This window comes from Thunnus thynnus, chromosome 13 (assembly GCF_963924715.1).
Source record: "Thunnus thynnus chromosome 13, fThuThy2.1, whole genome shotgun sequence".
In the NCBI taxonomy this organism is placed as follows: Eukaryota; Metazoa; Chordata; class Actinopteri; order Scombriformes; family Scombridae; genus Thunnus; species Thunnus thynnus.
The window spans coordinates 5196126-5211264 of NC_089529.1; the positions used below are offsets into that span (position 1 = coordinate 5196126).

The 15139-nt window shown below is 41.8% G+C and overlaps 1 protein-coding gene across 1 annotated transcript in view; it reads left to right on the plus strand.

Annotated features, from left to right (window-relative positions):
• cxadr (CXADR Ig-like cell adhesion molecule) overlaps window positions 1-14800 on the plus strand; it is a 37349-nt gene extending 22549 nt beyond the window's left edge. Inside the window, exons 3-7 of the mRNA XM_067607416.1 lie at window positions 6485-6689; window positions 10758-10913; window positions 11032-11154; window positions 12905-13043; window positions 14132-14800. Of these exons, the coding sequence (XP_067463517.1) occupies window positions 6485-6689; window positions 10758-10913; window positions 11032-11154; window positions 12905-13043; window positions 14132-14414 (906 nt within the window). The 3' untranslated portion in view covers window positions 14415-14800. The remainder of the gene's footprint in view (window positions 1-6484; window positions 6690-10757; window positions 10914-11031; window positions 11155-12904; window positions 13044-14131) is intronic.
• The last annotated feature ends 339 nt before the right edge of the window (window positions 14801-15139 follow it).

Consider the following 15139-nt stretch of genomic DNA (forward strand, 5'->3'; position numbering starts at 1 on the left):
CACTGACCCAATCAGCGGTGCTTTCACCCAAGTAGAGCTCTCTACTCCTCCCTCTTTTCACTGCTTTCACTATTGTATGGTCTGTGCCATTGTGGAAGCACCGGTTGCCCTCATCTAGTTGTTTTTGACCTACTTTGTTTTGCTCTCAATTGTTAAGTGGAGTCATGAAGAAAAAGGAGGTGGAGTTAAAAAGTCTCATTATTTAGTGTCATTATTGTTTATTCTTTAATTTCCTCTACATATCAAAGTAGTGTTTAACAGTATACTCGTACTAGAAAGGTATAACAATACCTTGCTGTAAAAAATGGTACTATACCCCATATTATTAGTACCGGTACTTTAAGAATGACAGTGTTTTAATAAGAGCCGGTGCAACAGCGGGGCAGCAGTGTGTGTGTGTGTGTGTGTGTGCAGCGTTCTGCTTCCACTCCCTGCAGGCATAGTGGGCGTGCCAACCGTTTTTTGTGTTTTTTTTTACTCTCATATGTAAGCTACAGCTTTCATGATGACAGAAGGAGAGGCATGGCTGCAAGCACAAGTGCTCTTGCCGACCAGCTTGTTGACAAAGCAGACGCATGGAGTGAAATATGGCATTATTTTGCTTCCATAGTTGACAGTCAGGGCAAGCCCACAGACACCACAAAGCCCATCTGGAAAAGATGTTTCAAACCTACACAGAGCAAGGGAGCCGACACCTCCAACTTGGCAAAGCATCTCACGGACAGACATGCCGACCTGTTCAAAGGATTCAAAGAGTGACAGATAGATTATATATCTGCATGCCCACGAATAGAAGTCAAACAAGTGTGATTTATTTTGTGACAAGCAAACTGCTTTTCACCATTGGAGTTTGACAAGGCAATTAAGGGCAATGATACCTGTTTAATTTGGCTTTAGCTTTTTAGCTAACATACCAATGTGGCAAACATCTCTATATGCAAACACAATGTTCACACTGGTAATGTTAACTTTACCATAACTCGCAAGTTGCTAAACATCAGGCGTTCACAAGTATGAAGATCAACAACATCAGTTATAAATGAATTTATACTCAAGCCATACTGGTAATGGTAATCATAGCATGTACGTTTTTGTCAATAATTATTGCTGTCACTAGAAAATGCACTCAGTAGAGCGCAGAGATGTTATTGAGTCATGACGCTTTTTAATAAGTGATATCTGGTTCTAAATATAAAGTTAACTATTGAAGAAATCAAACAAACTCAAGTATAGGGGACATCAGATTACTGCATACCATGTAAAAGCTGATCTAATTATTTACAATAATCCAATTAATGTTATAAATCTACTAATTTATTATCAAAAACACACCTACTTGTATGAAAAAACAAACAAGAAAACAGCACATAAACTACAGTTTCATGAAAATAATAAACATAAATGATATTAACTTTAAGTCTGGCACTTCATGGTGTTGACGCTCAAACCCAGGATTACTAGCCTGCACACTACAGTAATGCACTAAAGTAGACTGAACACAAATGACTGACAATGAATGAGAACAGGCTCTCTCATAAGTAGTTTACAATCTACATACATCAAATTGAAATATATGTTTTTTTTCCATATCCTCTACTGCCTTGTATTGACATTGTCAAAATATTTTAATTTAAGTTTTAAATGAATTTTTTAATTTTAAGTTTGATGATCTGTCATCTATAATCCCATTACTTTTCCTCATGTTATAGGTTTTTGCTGTGGTATCGTTTCAGTATCGGTATCGAGATATTTATGCAGGTATCATATCAAAGTCATAATTTTGGTATCATGACGACACTACATCAAAATCAAAAGCTGCTGCAAAGTCTGATAAATTGCCTCAGGTGATGTCACTTGAACGTTGGTTGGGTCTGAAGACTACAAGTTGAAAAATGAAAACAATCTGGGAGCTCCTTATCTTTGCTTGAGGCTAGCAGCTTAAGGCTACATTAGCCGCTACTAGCATAACGAACCCAAATCTGTGACCAAATTGGCAGTGGTTGAGTTGCATTTTGGGTGATGTAGGTGCCAGGTTTTGACAAAGAAGAAGAATATGTGGAATAAAAAAGATGATATCTCTGGTTCTTCTGCATCAATTTTGATAATTTGGGGGGGGGGCTGTAGTTGAGCAAAAACTCAGAAGAGACTCGGCAGCCAGACATTTCTCCGCTCTCTGTTTAAGAGCGGCTGAGACTGACACTAAAATGAGAATAGCTGGTTCACCTTAGGTGAGCCTGGTCAGATTAGGGCTGGGCGATATGACCAAAATCTCATATCCCGATATAGGTCATGTCATATCCCAATAACGATACCTATCCCGATGTAGCACATTTTAATTCAATGAATAAATAGTTGGTCTGTCCCCTCCGTCTCCCCCCGCCGGCATAAAGCTGCCTCCGTGTTCTTTTACATAGCATGCAGGTGTTCCAGATTGTGAGGTGTGACTGAGATCAGACTGATCAGAGCTGTAAACTCTGCCATGAGAGAGGACAAAGACGTTACCAGGACGAGAGGAGGACATTTCTCTTCGTTTGATAACATTAAAAGTTAAGTTAGACTTTTCTGTCGGCTTCCCGACTTTAAAAAAGACGAGAGAAAAAGAGAGAGAGAGCAGCTGTGGTCAAGTTAGCTAGAGAGTGAATGAAGAGAGGGAGCGCTGGTAGCGAGAAAGCCAGTGAATCAGATCAATAAAACGTTATTTTCTGATTGTTTCACAGCAGTTACGTTCTAAAGGACAAACACGCCCACACCCCCACACACCTCCGCTCAACACTGCGGATGTACGCTGCACCGCCCGGTTTGGTCTGAGTACGGGTTAAGGGGTTATAGAGAGCAGAGGAGAGTAGTGCAACCAGAAATGACAGTAAAACGCAGCAGAGACTCTCACACTTAGCTGAAATTAAAAGAGTGCACATAAATTTGGTACATAACATAAATAAAGACAGTCTCTACTGCGTTTTGCTGTCGTTTATAGTCACCGTCTCGCTGCTTCTTTGCTCTTTCTCAGCGCTGCGGGACTGAGCTCAGCGGTGGAGAGCCGACAACTAAACTCGTTATGTTACTGTAAGTGCAATAAAAGCTTTGCCAGTAAAAAGCCAAGAAGAGTAATTTATCAATGTCATCCATGCAAAAGATGGACAGACTCCAAATGACGAAAAATATTGCCGCAAAGAGTGTGATTTGTGTCACAACGATATAAATGATAGAGCATAACATGAAACGTTTTTCTCTCATCACACGATATATTTATCATCATATCACACAGCCCTAGGTCAGGTTAGGCTAACCCATTGTCACTTCGGGGCTAACCCCCTTCACTTTCCCAGCAGTTGGGGAAACAATAGACAAGACTTTTCTTTGTCTCGAGAAGCTACAGCATTTATTAAATGACACACTGTAGCCTATACTGTACATTTACTGCAAGATTGATAACTTCCTGCTAACCCTTTCATCTGCTCTGCTCACATTCACCGTCACTTTTCTGCAGCTCGCTTTTCATCTGGTATTCTGAATGCATCTGCAGAAATGTATAAAATGTTCCAAAATTGCATCTGGTTCCTCAGGTTATTTTCTATATAATACGCTAAAGCCCATCTGCACACCCTTTAATGTTGGCAAACTTTTACTGGAATTTACACTGGCCAGACATCTCTTTCTGAACACATTTCTTCTCCTTGACCTATCAGATTTTACTCGCTATATACACACGCCCACACTGGTATAGCCTTTAACCAATATGAAGTCATGCACAGACTAAATTCTGTGTAATTAGCAGCATTTTAATTCCAAAGGCCTGCTTAATATATGTGACAGTGTTCGATAGGATTAGGCCGATCTGCTCGGACCAAGGCTACCAGGTCAGGCAAGGAAATGAGAACGAAGGCTAAACTTTATAGCCAGAGGCTCCCAGATGATTGTGAATTAAAGATGATGGTGAACCTTTGCTCACATGGCTTCAGATGAGCAAATCCAGTCTGACCTGCTCTTAAAGAAGCAGCTACTATCAGATGCAGCTTTAAAGTGGGAAACTGACCACAGGATCAGCCCACAAGGTCAAATACTTCACAACTCAAAACCCTGTTTTTGCAATCAGGGGGATGTGTTGCGTGGTGTGTCTGGAATGTGCAAGTAAGCCTTACTTTAAGAATTTTCATATTTTATGAACCATATATTCCAAATGAATCATCTTTGCATTGATGCAATCAGATGTAATTTCACAACATTATCTATTCAGTCCAGTATCTAGTGGGGAATGATGGCCCCATTCATCTGATATATCCCACATATCACCAGGGTCTTTTTGAGGGTGGTGAAGCATAGCTAATGCATGTTGCTTTGTTGGGCTTGAATGAGAGATGCCATGCGTGCCTACAGTAACAATCATTTGCATTTTGGCTCTCACTGTCAGCCTACAGATTAGCTGAAAGGAGGGTGTGCCCTGAGTATTTACCGCCACTGTGAGAACAACCAGGAAAACAATTATGAAACCAAATATGAATGGCGTCAATACCAGAGGAGTATGCCCAGAAAAATTAATTAAAAACACATTGCTTCATCCCATGTCATACAAACCGCCTCTTTTGTTTTTGAGCCTTTTGTTTACGGAAGTTATTGCAACAGGAATTTGTGTATGTTGGCAAAGTATCGGAGGATTTGGATGTAAGGCCATGACGCTGTTTAGTGAAAATTGTATTATTTGTCAGTGACGATCACACGCACTCATGGCTATGTTGTATTACATCCTTTCAGTCCTTAGTGTTGAAGGACGCCTCATTTATTTTCAGGTAGTTGTTCTGCTTTAACCTTGCACAGCAGTTTGCCGCAGAGCTGTTCCTGTGAAAGCATGTGGCAGCGGTACTCGGAGTCGTTCAAGTTTAAAGCTTCTATCTGATCTGCAGGTTGTTTAGAGTATACAGGTAGCACGGCTCCCTGCTTTGCCTCTCAAATGATCTGCGCCTCTTCCTCTTCCCTCCCTGAGCAACAGCATCACATGACAATGACCTCATCTTTACATGTGTCTGATGAAACTAAGCCTGGCCAATAGAGGTCTTTACCTCTGCAGCATGATCCGTCCACTGAGAATGCCCAGACCAGGTGGTGATTGTATCATTGAGTGTCCTACCTGTTATAAAACGCAACACACAGACAGTGGTGCTCTTCTGTCCTTTCCAGCCCCGCCAGCTTGTCTAGTCATTTGCCCTTTTCATTTTCATTCCCCGGGCTCTTTATGGGATTTTTTTTTTTTCATTGGATCATGATTCTCAAGGTTATTGTGCAGTACAGATTTTTTTTTTTTTTTTTTGCTAGAGGTGTGCATGTGTGTAAGCACTTCCATCTGTGCGCCTGTGAAGTGTTTGAGCCCAAGTGAGAGTTCTTGTCTGGCTGAGCTCGGGGCAATTTAATTTCCTCTCCTCCGTGGTCTCATCTCGCATATCACTGTTATTACTACTGATGTTCTGATCCCCAGTGAAGTTGGGAGGATAGGTTTCCCTCCCCTGAGAACCAGGTGGAATTTTAACAGAATTACCTGTTTATAAGGCTAATATGTACAAGATGAGCACAGCCCCAGTGTGAGAATACCTTCATTGCTGCTCCAGAAACTAGTCTTCCAGTCAGAAACAAGAGCAGTGAGGCAAATTTGCTGTCGACACACTAAAAACCTCACTCAATTCGTATCCCTTTGTTTTGCTCCTCTCGTGCTTCCTTTGAGTGCTCTGCCTCCTCTGATGGGTTCATTATTCTTTCTCTCCTCCTGCCATGTTTAGTTTTTCCTTGTCTCCACCCAGGGGTATTGCTGTGCATATGCCTGGTGTTGATCGTGGCACAGAAAAGCCTGTTGATGAGTGTCTCCAAGGAAATGTGGAAGAATATACCAGTGTCTGTGAAAGAGAATGAGAACTCTTTTCATTGTTGTTTGCTTTTCTTTTGCCCTCCTTGTTCTTTTACTCGTGTTTTTATTTTTTCCCCTCCTCCATAAGCCCCACTACAAGCTACGAGGCTTGTTGTTGGCTCCACCTGGGCTTCATTTCTAGGCATTTCCTTGCTGCTTTCATGACCTAGACAGTGTGTGTGTGTGTGTGTGTGTGTGTGTGTGTGTGTGTGTGTGTGTGTGTGTGTGTAGGGTAGGGAGGTGGTTTGGACAGAATTGGGGGGCTACTGTTCTTTGTTGACACAGCAGGTGTTGATTTGGCTCCACAGTGGTCGCTTTGTTTGTTCCACCTTAATTCTTCTTAACCACAAAAAGGGCAAAGCAGCACAAGCTGGCAGGCTGAAGGGCATTGCAGAGATAAAAAGGAGGGTACTTTTTCTCTTCCATATATTTTGGTTGGTTCAGTGAGCAAGGCCTTAGCTTTCAGACAGCACACAACTGTCATTTCAAGGTTTTATTTGTTTTCTCGAAGGACTTTTTATAAACGGATAAGTCAGATACAGCACATCATTCTAAGTTTAACTTCCTAACTCAAACTCTCCTTTCCATGACCAGGTGATCCTGTACTCAGGTGACAGGGCCTATGAAGACTACTACCCCCCCATGAGGGGTCGAGTCCATTTCAACTCAGCCGACCCCAAGAACGGCGACGCCTCCATCAACCTGACGGGGCTGAAATCGTCAGACTCGGGCACCTACCAGTGTAAGGTGAAGAAGGCTCCTGGTATCCGCAGCAGGAAGATGCTGCTGATTGTCATGGGTGAGTGGAACGGTCGCTACAGGAAGACAAACCACTGAACGCACTTTGGTGTTAGGCGAGCAGTCTTCTTTTTTTTTTCTCTCTCATAGGGTAAATTCACTCTCACTACACAGCGGAAATGCACCAAATCACACGCCCTTTGCCCTCCTTGGCTGTTTTGATGTAATCCCTTCTAAAATCGAGTGCATAACCTTCCCAGAGGCTGTGGAGCATTGCCCCCTTTGTGATACAATGCTGTATTCACCCGAGATGCTCTGTGGTTGTCTAAAATGATAATCCTCATTTGTTTTGGTTTTTTTTACACTAAATATTGCGGCCTTGATTTATTATTTATCACAAGTATTAGTTTTGATGAGCAAAATTATTTTTTTGTGTTTTGCAGTTTATCAAATGTTTTAAATTACAACACTCATTTTAAATGAACCGAATATTTGATGCTGTTGGTATGCAAATACTAGACATTTTTATATAATATTTCCCTATAATAATATGATTACTAGGGCTACAACCAACGATTGTTTGCATTATCAATTAATATGTTGATTATTTTCTCAATTAATCAATTTAATGTTTGGTCTATAACATTTCAGAAAGCTGTAAAAATTGTTGATCACTGTTTCCCAAAGCCCAAAATGATGTCCTCAAATATATTTGTCCCAACCCAAAGATATTGACTTTACTATCTCATACAGGACTGAAGAACCCAGAAAATATTCATTCATATATATAATGTTCATTTGAGAGGCTGGAACCAAAGAATTTTGTCTTTTTTTTCCTCAAAAAAAGACAAAGTTGGCAATTAATGATCTGTTGATCAACTAATTGATTAATCAAGTAATTGTTAAGCTCTAATAATTACATTTATTGACTTTGAAACCTTAATCAACACCTTAGATAGTACAGGCAAAGGTAATCAAACAAATAATCTGGAATATTACAATGATATCTTGTCTTTTGAAAAATGTGGACAAACAGTAGAAATGCAGTCTATGCACTCAGCTGGCTTTTTATTGTAGAGGATGAGATGGGTGACACATCAGAGTTGTATAAGTCAGATGATTCCCTCCCTAGGCAAACACACACACTCAGGCACAGTGGCCTTGCTGGTCATTCAACTGACTAAATGATGTCGAAAGTGAATTGCCTCCCGAAACCTGCCTGGTATTTGCATATGGGAAAAACAAGTCACATGCGCTGCGCCGCACTAGCCTGTGTTGTGAGATAAGCTCTGTATTGTGCTGTTATCGCAGCCCTGTTATCAGAATAGTTTCACCCTTTCTATAGATGGAGCCAGCTTCAGAAAATGGCTGCTGTTCTTGTTGACATGATATCATGTGTACAAAAGTGACCGCACCGCACCAACTAGCTCAACCAGAAAGACGTGAGCTGTTGGAAAACAAACAGGTTTCTTAGTAGTCATGTTGTTGCACCACTAAGCACTTCTCTCAGTTCTAATAAAGAGCTACAGTTGACCCAAGAACCATTGACAAAGCCCTTGGGGAGGTTATTAACACAAAAACTGATCTGACCAGAAATGGCATTTAAAAAATTAATCACCACTTATGTTATGGCTGATATATACAGAATGCGCATATATTCACTGTGACAGCTTCTCCTCCCTGCAGCAATTCCTCATTCCTCACCAGTAAAAGAGGTTAGCAAGCAGGCTAATGTTCCTGTTTGACAAACATTTATAAATAGAAATACAATGTCATCTTGGCAGCTCATTATTTTTTCCAAACTTCCTAGTTTGAGGCATAATGTTGGCATATATAGAATAGAATCAGTACAAGCTGAGGTTGAATGTAAAAATGTATTTAGTAGCCGTGTATTATGATGTACATGCAAATACTGAATATTATACATAATTTGAATTGTTGATTAATTGTTGATCCATTTATATTACATTCATGTGCCTGTGTTAAAGTAACCAAAATCACTTTGTGCCTCTCCTCAGTAAATATTTCTGAAAACATGTACCAGAGTTATTGCTACTATTTTGTAGCATCTACTGTTAGATATTATTTCTAGTGGTTCTTGTGCTTATTTTGGTTGTTTGTTGCTTGTGATTATTTGATTTTAGCTTTCTTTTGTAAGCTGCTGTGGATAAGAGTATTAGCTAAGTGACTAAAATTTAAATCCAAGTCCTTGGATTGTGGTTAAGTTGCAGACGTTTATAGCTATAGTGTGCATAAGAGAGAGAGAGAGATAGCTGGAGGCTACTGAAGCTGACAGGCTGCTAGCTATTGACCCCGGGGGCAGGGGTGTTCTGAGCAAAGAAACACTGACAAGGAGAGGCGAGGACATCTTGCCTGCTCTGCATTTTACCTTCAGGTTGATCTTGTCACAAGGTGGATGGTCCCAGGAACAGAGGAGAAGTGCACAAACATAAACACACCTCAATATATATATACCGGGTGTCAATGTGCCTTGTCACAGACACTGCCACATGCAGGTATACACACACATGCTGACACCCACAGTACACATGGTGTCCTGTGTTCAGGTACTGTACAGGGGCAGGCAGCATCCCTTGTTATGTATTCTCCTCTGGTCACAGCTGGACGTTGAAGTTAACATGAGGAGAGTACCCACCTGCAGCTCAGTGCTGCATGTCAGCAACTCTCACAACTGTTCACTGTTTCTGACTAGACCCCACCTATATGCTCAACATCCAATCATTAAGCTCTGCCTGCCCGAGATATGACGATCCCCATCACATCCAGGATCTCACCACAAAGCTCAACAGCCAATCTCTTGAATTCTGTCTGCCTGCTAGTGCCCACTAGTCGGTTATATTTCACTTTACAATCCAACAATCAGTTGTCGCCTCCCGACCGCAATGCATACCACAATCGAGCTATCCCTTTCTACTTATCTCGTTCACAAGATAGCCTTGTGCAACTCATAAATCTCAGTTCATTGTTCATATAACAGAGCCTGTATCGCTCTGCCCTTTATCTCTCTGTGCTCCTCCAGCCTCTGCCCCCTTCTTCTTTGACCTCATCTTTCAAACAAATAAATCTGCTCCTCGGACAGCAGTCCTAATATGAGAAGCTGCGCGTTACAGCCGTAGATGTGTCGAGTTGACTTTCACCTTTTAAAAGATGCATTCAAAATGTCGTAGCTCTCTGACATTTACTGTGTGAATGTGTGTGTAGGTGCAACACAGCAGCAGCAAAGTGCAGGCCAGTGAGTTAGGAGCTGCGCAGCCTTGGACTCCATCACTCTAACATCTGTCCATCAGCACTCGCTTAATTTTTGCTCTCTCGCTCTCTGGTTTGTCCCCCCTCTATGTCCTTACCCCATGTGTGTTTATTAGATTACTAGGAGCACTCAGTACTGTCAGTCTACTGTTAATCCTTACGGGTTTTGCCTGCTAAGCCCCCCCCCCCCCCCTCCTGCCTGACACCTGGTAGATCTGGAGAGCGCTGTTCCAGGGTTTTGTTGTTACAGAACCCATTACCACACCATGATGTCAGCTCTCTGTCAGTGAACTCAGAGTACAGACTTGGATTGTAGCCTCAGACTTTCTTTATCCAAACATTATCCCTCATACTCCTTTTCTCTTTTTCTCTGCCCTCCCCTCCCCTCCCATCCCCTCTTCGCCTGGCTGACTGTGTGTCTGGGTTTCACTAGAGTTGGTCTGCTTTTAATTTGGAGCTCTGTTTGTTTTTGAATCCCCCATCTCATCTCCTGCCAACGCTCTGACTGACCGAGGAGTGTTTGCACACATTCAGCTTTCAGACCCTGAACTCTACATGCACGTGTGTTTGTGTGTCCAATGGCACACGTTGCCGTCGGACACACTTCTTCGTCGCCATTATCCTGAGTGACAGCTCCTGTAATGACAGCAGCTGTATCAATTACTCTGATTACTGTTCTCATTACGCTGATGACTGCTGCTTTGAGAATGGGAGGGAAGTCAACTCTGGGAGACACTGCAGAAAACTTGCCCACAACATGCAAGATTGAAAAATAGCGGGGTGGTAGGTAGGAGGACTGTTTCGGCTGTGTCTGCTATTTTTCCACCTCAATCACTTCACTCCACTTCTTTTCTCTCCACAGTGAAACCATCCAAGCCCAGGTGCTATGCCGAAGGCCCCTCACAGGAGGGCAAAGACATTGTGCTGAGGTGCATATCCAGTGAGGGCACCAACCCCCTGCAGTACAGCTGGGAGAGGACCAGTGACAACAAGCTGCTGCCTGCCTCCGCTGTGATGGGTAATGGACTCTTTCACAAACAAACAAGTAGAAAACTGATTTCAAGTCCTACACACAGGTCTTCTTTCAGTTTCACACTGCCATCTCTTCAATGATGTGTTCTTTGCCCTCACTATAGATTCTGCGGGAGGCACCATTAATGTGCGGAACGCATCTGCCAGCGCATCTGGTACCTACCGCTGCACTGCCAGCAATCGTGTTGGCACTGAGGAATGTGTACTGTATCTCAAAGTGACACCTCGTGAGTATTCAGCCAACTTCATATCGGTGCACTTATCTGCATTCAGCCAGTTTGACATTTAGACCTGCTGCTCTGCTGTCTGACCACTTTCAAAAACTGTCAAATGTTCAATATCGAGTTAGAGCCCAATCTTGCTTTTGGAATACAAAAGCTTGTTGCTGGGGCAGTACCCTGAACAGATACAATATGGTCCCCTTTCTTTCAAGTCAGTGTTTGTGCCTCTGCCTTTTCTACCTTTAGGGAAAATCGATGTACTCCAAGTAACCAAAAGCTAACTGTAAAAAGTGGTATGATCAAATGGTAAACACTGAGACAAATCAGCTTAAATGTCAGGCTAAATTGGAACAAATATTTTACCTTATATTATCAGAAACTGCTTTGTATTGTTTGTTTTTTTTGTTGTTTTCTTTATCGGAAGCATCTGGGATCTATTATGATGAGCCAGTTATGGTAAATTAACATTTCAGTGCAGCTAAAGTTCAGCTTTGTTCAGTTTCCTCAGCAAAAAAATCAAAGATGAAGGTGACAGCAGTAAAGGTCATGCCAGTTAATCACAGCTAAACATAGAAAATTAATAGACTGTAGCAAGCCAAGTGTTTCAGATGATAGCAAGGTTAAATGAGAAGTTCACAAGTCTGTCTTAAAACAACAGTCAGGTGCCCATATAAACATTGAAGGAGGTTTTACTGGCTGTAATAATTCATCAGTTCATACTGCTCCCTTCATAATTTGCTTTGTTAGTTTTATGTACTTATGCAAGTGATGGGAAACAAAATCCACACCCCTTCTTATGTGTAAAAATGTTCTTAAAGGTTTATCTAAAGCTAATTTGAGGCTTCAGCAGTCTGTGTTGATCAAATCAAATGAATATCTTCCAAAGTTAGAGCCTTTTTAGTACAAAATTCCTCTTTTTTTCTTTTGGACAGCTGAAGCCTCAAATAAGCTTCAAATAAACATTTGAACACATTTTTTGCACAGAACAAGGACTGTGGAATTTATCCCCCATCACTTACATTGTAAGCACATTAGCAAATTCTGGCTCCTGTTATCTTCTAATGACTAGTATAAACAAGAGGAATAATTACAGCAAGAAAAATCTGCTCCAATATCCATATGAGCACATGACTATTGTTTTAAGACAGACTTGAAAATTTGTGAACCTGTCCTTTAAACCATGGTTCCTTCCTCGATTCTACCACCAGTGAACTGAGAATAAGACAAATAAAGTGTAAATTTGATTCACATGTGTGTTGTACAGGGCAGTGCGTCTACTGTTCAGTCTCTTTGAGTAGTAGAGGCTCTGGTACCACACACTGTGACAGCGCTGTCAAACTCAAGTGCTCAAGAACAACTTCTCTTACACCTTTCATTGTTTAGTCTTGTTATTGACCATTTTTACCATCTTGTTGGGCTACAGACTGTGCCAGAGGTACAGAGTTTCTTGCCTTGACTCTTTGACACTCCTCATTAATCCTGCCACTGTTTCAACCTAATCCTTAAGGGCCAGGTATACTCCAAAACAGACCATAGTTCTGTTCTAGTCACATTTGGTGTCTGCATATTGATGTGCAGATGATGAAATTTATGCAGAAAGTATAACTTGCACTTTACTGATTGGAGGATCTCTTGAGTGACATTGATGATTGTTGAACTTCTATTTTGAGGTATTTGCCTTAGTTATATTCAAGTAATTTCTATCCAAATTGCATTTACCAAACCTTCCAATCCTTTTCTTCCTTGTGTTTTCCAGCCCCCAACACTGCAGGCATCATCGCAGGAGCCATAATTGCTGTACTACTGATCCTCATCATTATTGCCATCATCCTCTTCTGCTGTTGCCGTGCCCGTCACAGGAAGAAGTACGAGAAGGAAATCTGCAATGAGATAAGGTACACTCACTAAATCATTAATGGGATTTGGCTCACAGACATAGGATATAGGATATTTTGTATCATTGTGTAGTCTCCACTATATGAGGAATATGTCTCAGCTTGTATAATATTGGATAAAAATGAGAGGATAAAAAATGCCATAGGGTACATATGAGTGTTACTCTCAGGTCTCTTGATTTAATATGACCACCAGTCATCTCAGATACACACACACATGCACACAAACATGCCTCCAACAGCTCCAACAACCATGAAAATGTTTTTTTTTTTTTTCTCCATCAGCGTTTTTCTTTTTTTACCCCTCCTCAAATAAACAGCTGTGGTAATCAGTTTGAAAGCTTTGTTTGTTCTGTGGATCCTGTGTCATGTCTGCTGCTGGCTGCCCCCCTCCACTCCCCTCCAGAGCCACCTACCCCTCCCGTCATCCAACTCTCCATCCGGCCCACGGGCTCTGTACAACCCCTGGGCTTACTATCACTCTGCTGCGGACTGAATCTGTCTAAGACCACAATGTGACACTGCTCACGCTGTAGGACAAAGAGGATTAGACCACTGGTCCTGTCTCGTATACACAGACACACATATTCGCTGAAACACCACAGCATGAAGCTATGGACTACACAAGCTCTGGCCCCTCAGGCTCAGTTTGATCGAGCATTTAACTGGATTATTGCTGCTTATTAGTTGTTAATGTGGTGGCAGAGGGAGTAGAGGGCATAGCTGTATTTGGTTGCTGAGCTCAGTCTCTAAAGGCTATTACACAGTCAGTGTGGCTGCAGTGCAGACGCTGCCCCAACCAATCAAACGGGCCAACTCCAATTATTTGTCCCTCTTTATTGAGTCAAATCATGTTTCGCTCTTGAAATGACTCCTGCAGACTCCTCCAGTATTCATTGTGTTCCTCACTGTGCAAGTCCCAGACTTTTATACTTGTGTACCATCAAACTTCATTATGGTTAATGGCACCTGAGAAGATCATTTTCCATATTCAATTTCTCCAACAGGACACTCATATGAGCTCATGAAAATGAGTTTACAGTCTTGTCTTAATGTCTAAATGTGTTGCTGTCTCTGTTTTTTCTCAGAGAGGACGTGCCTCCTCCTAAGAGTCGTGTTTCAACGGCACGCAGCTTCACTGTGGGCAGCCAGCGCTCCTCCCTGGGCTCCATGTCACCTTCCAACCTGCATGAGTACGCCCTGAAGCCCCAGTACGACAAGATTCCCTCATCAGAGGAGTTTGAGAGGCCTCCAAGCCACGCCCCTCTGCCCCCGCCCACCGCCGCCAGGATGGCGGGCCCCAACCTCAGCCGCATGGGGGGCATCCCCGTCATGATCCCTGCCCAGAACAGGGACGGCTCGATTGTCTAGCCTGTCCTCTTCTTATGAAGGGACTGTGCAACAAGGGGAGAGGACGGAGGAAGGGAGTAGGACACAAGCCAATGAAGATGGAGCGAGAGCTGGGATGGGCTGACTCGCCCGACTTTTAGCTCTTCATTATTTACAAATGGAAGTATACTTCTCTTATGAAGACCTGGCTCTGGTGTGGTGCTGAGAAGAGAAATTGAGTTGTACTGGAATCACAACAGAGCACATTAACTTTTTATCAAATACAAATAAAAAAACAAACTTTTATGAATTTTACTTCCTGGACTTTCTCACCGAAAAATGAATTAGTGTGGATATAAAGCAGAATGGTCAATATACAAATTATATTGTACATATTTGAATGCATGTTTTTTTTTTTTTTTTTTTTTTTTAAACAAAGATGGCCCTTGCTGTAGAGATACTGTATGTTCAAAATGGATGCAGGCCCTTAATTGGCCAGCTGTATGCGTGCATGTATGTATAAAATTACAGCTGTATGTGTGTGTGAATGTATGTGAACAGGAGTTTGGGAAATGTATAGTTCATTTATCGTCTTTTAATGCTTACATAACAGTATGATCATTTGTCAAGCAATCCAGTCTTTTCTAGTTTCTTACAAGTTTTTAACTCCATAAATCTATTGTAAAAGTAAATGCTCTGTTCTTTGGAAAAATTAAGACCAACTTGACGAAAAACCCCAGATTTGAATTAATCTGATAACAATCCTC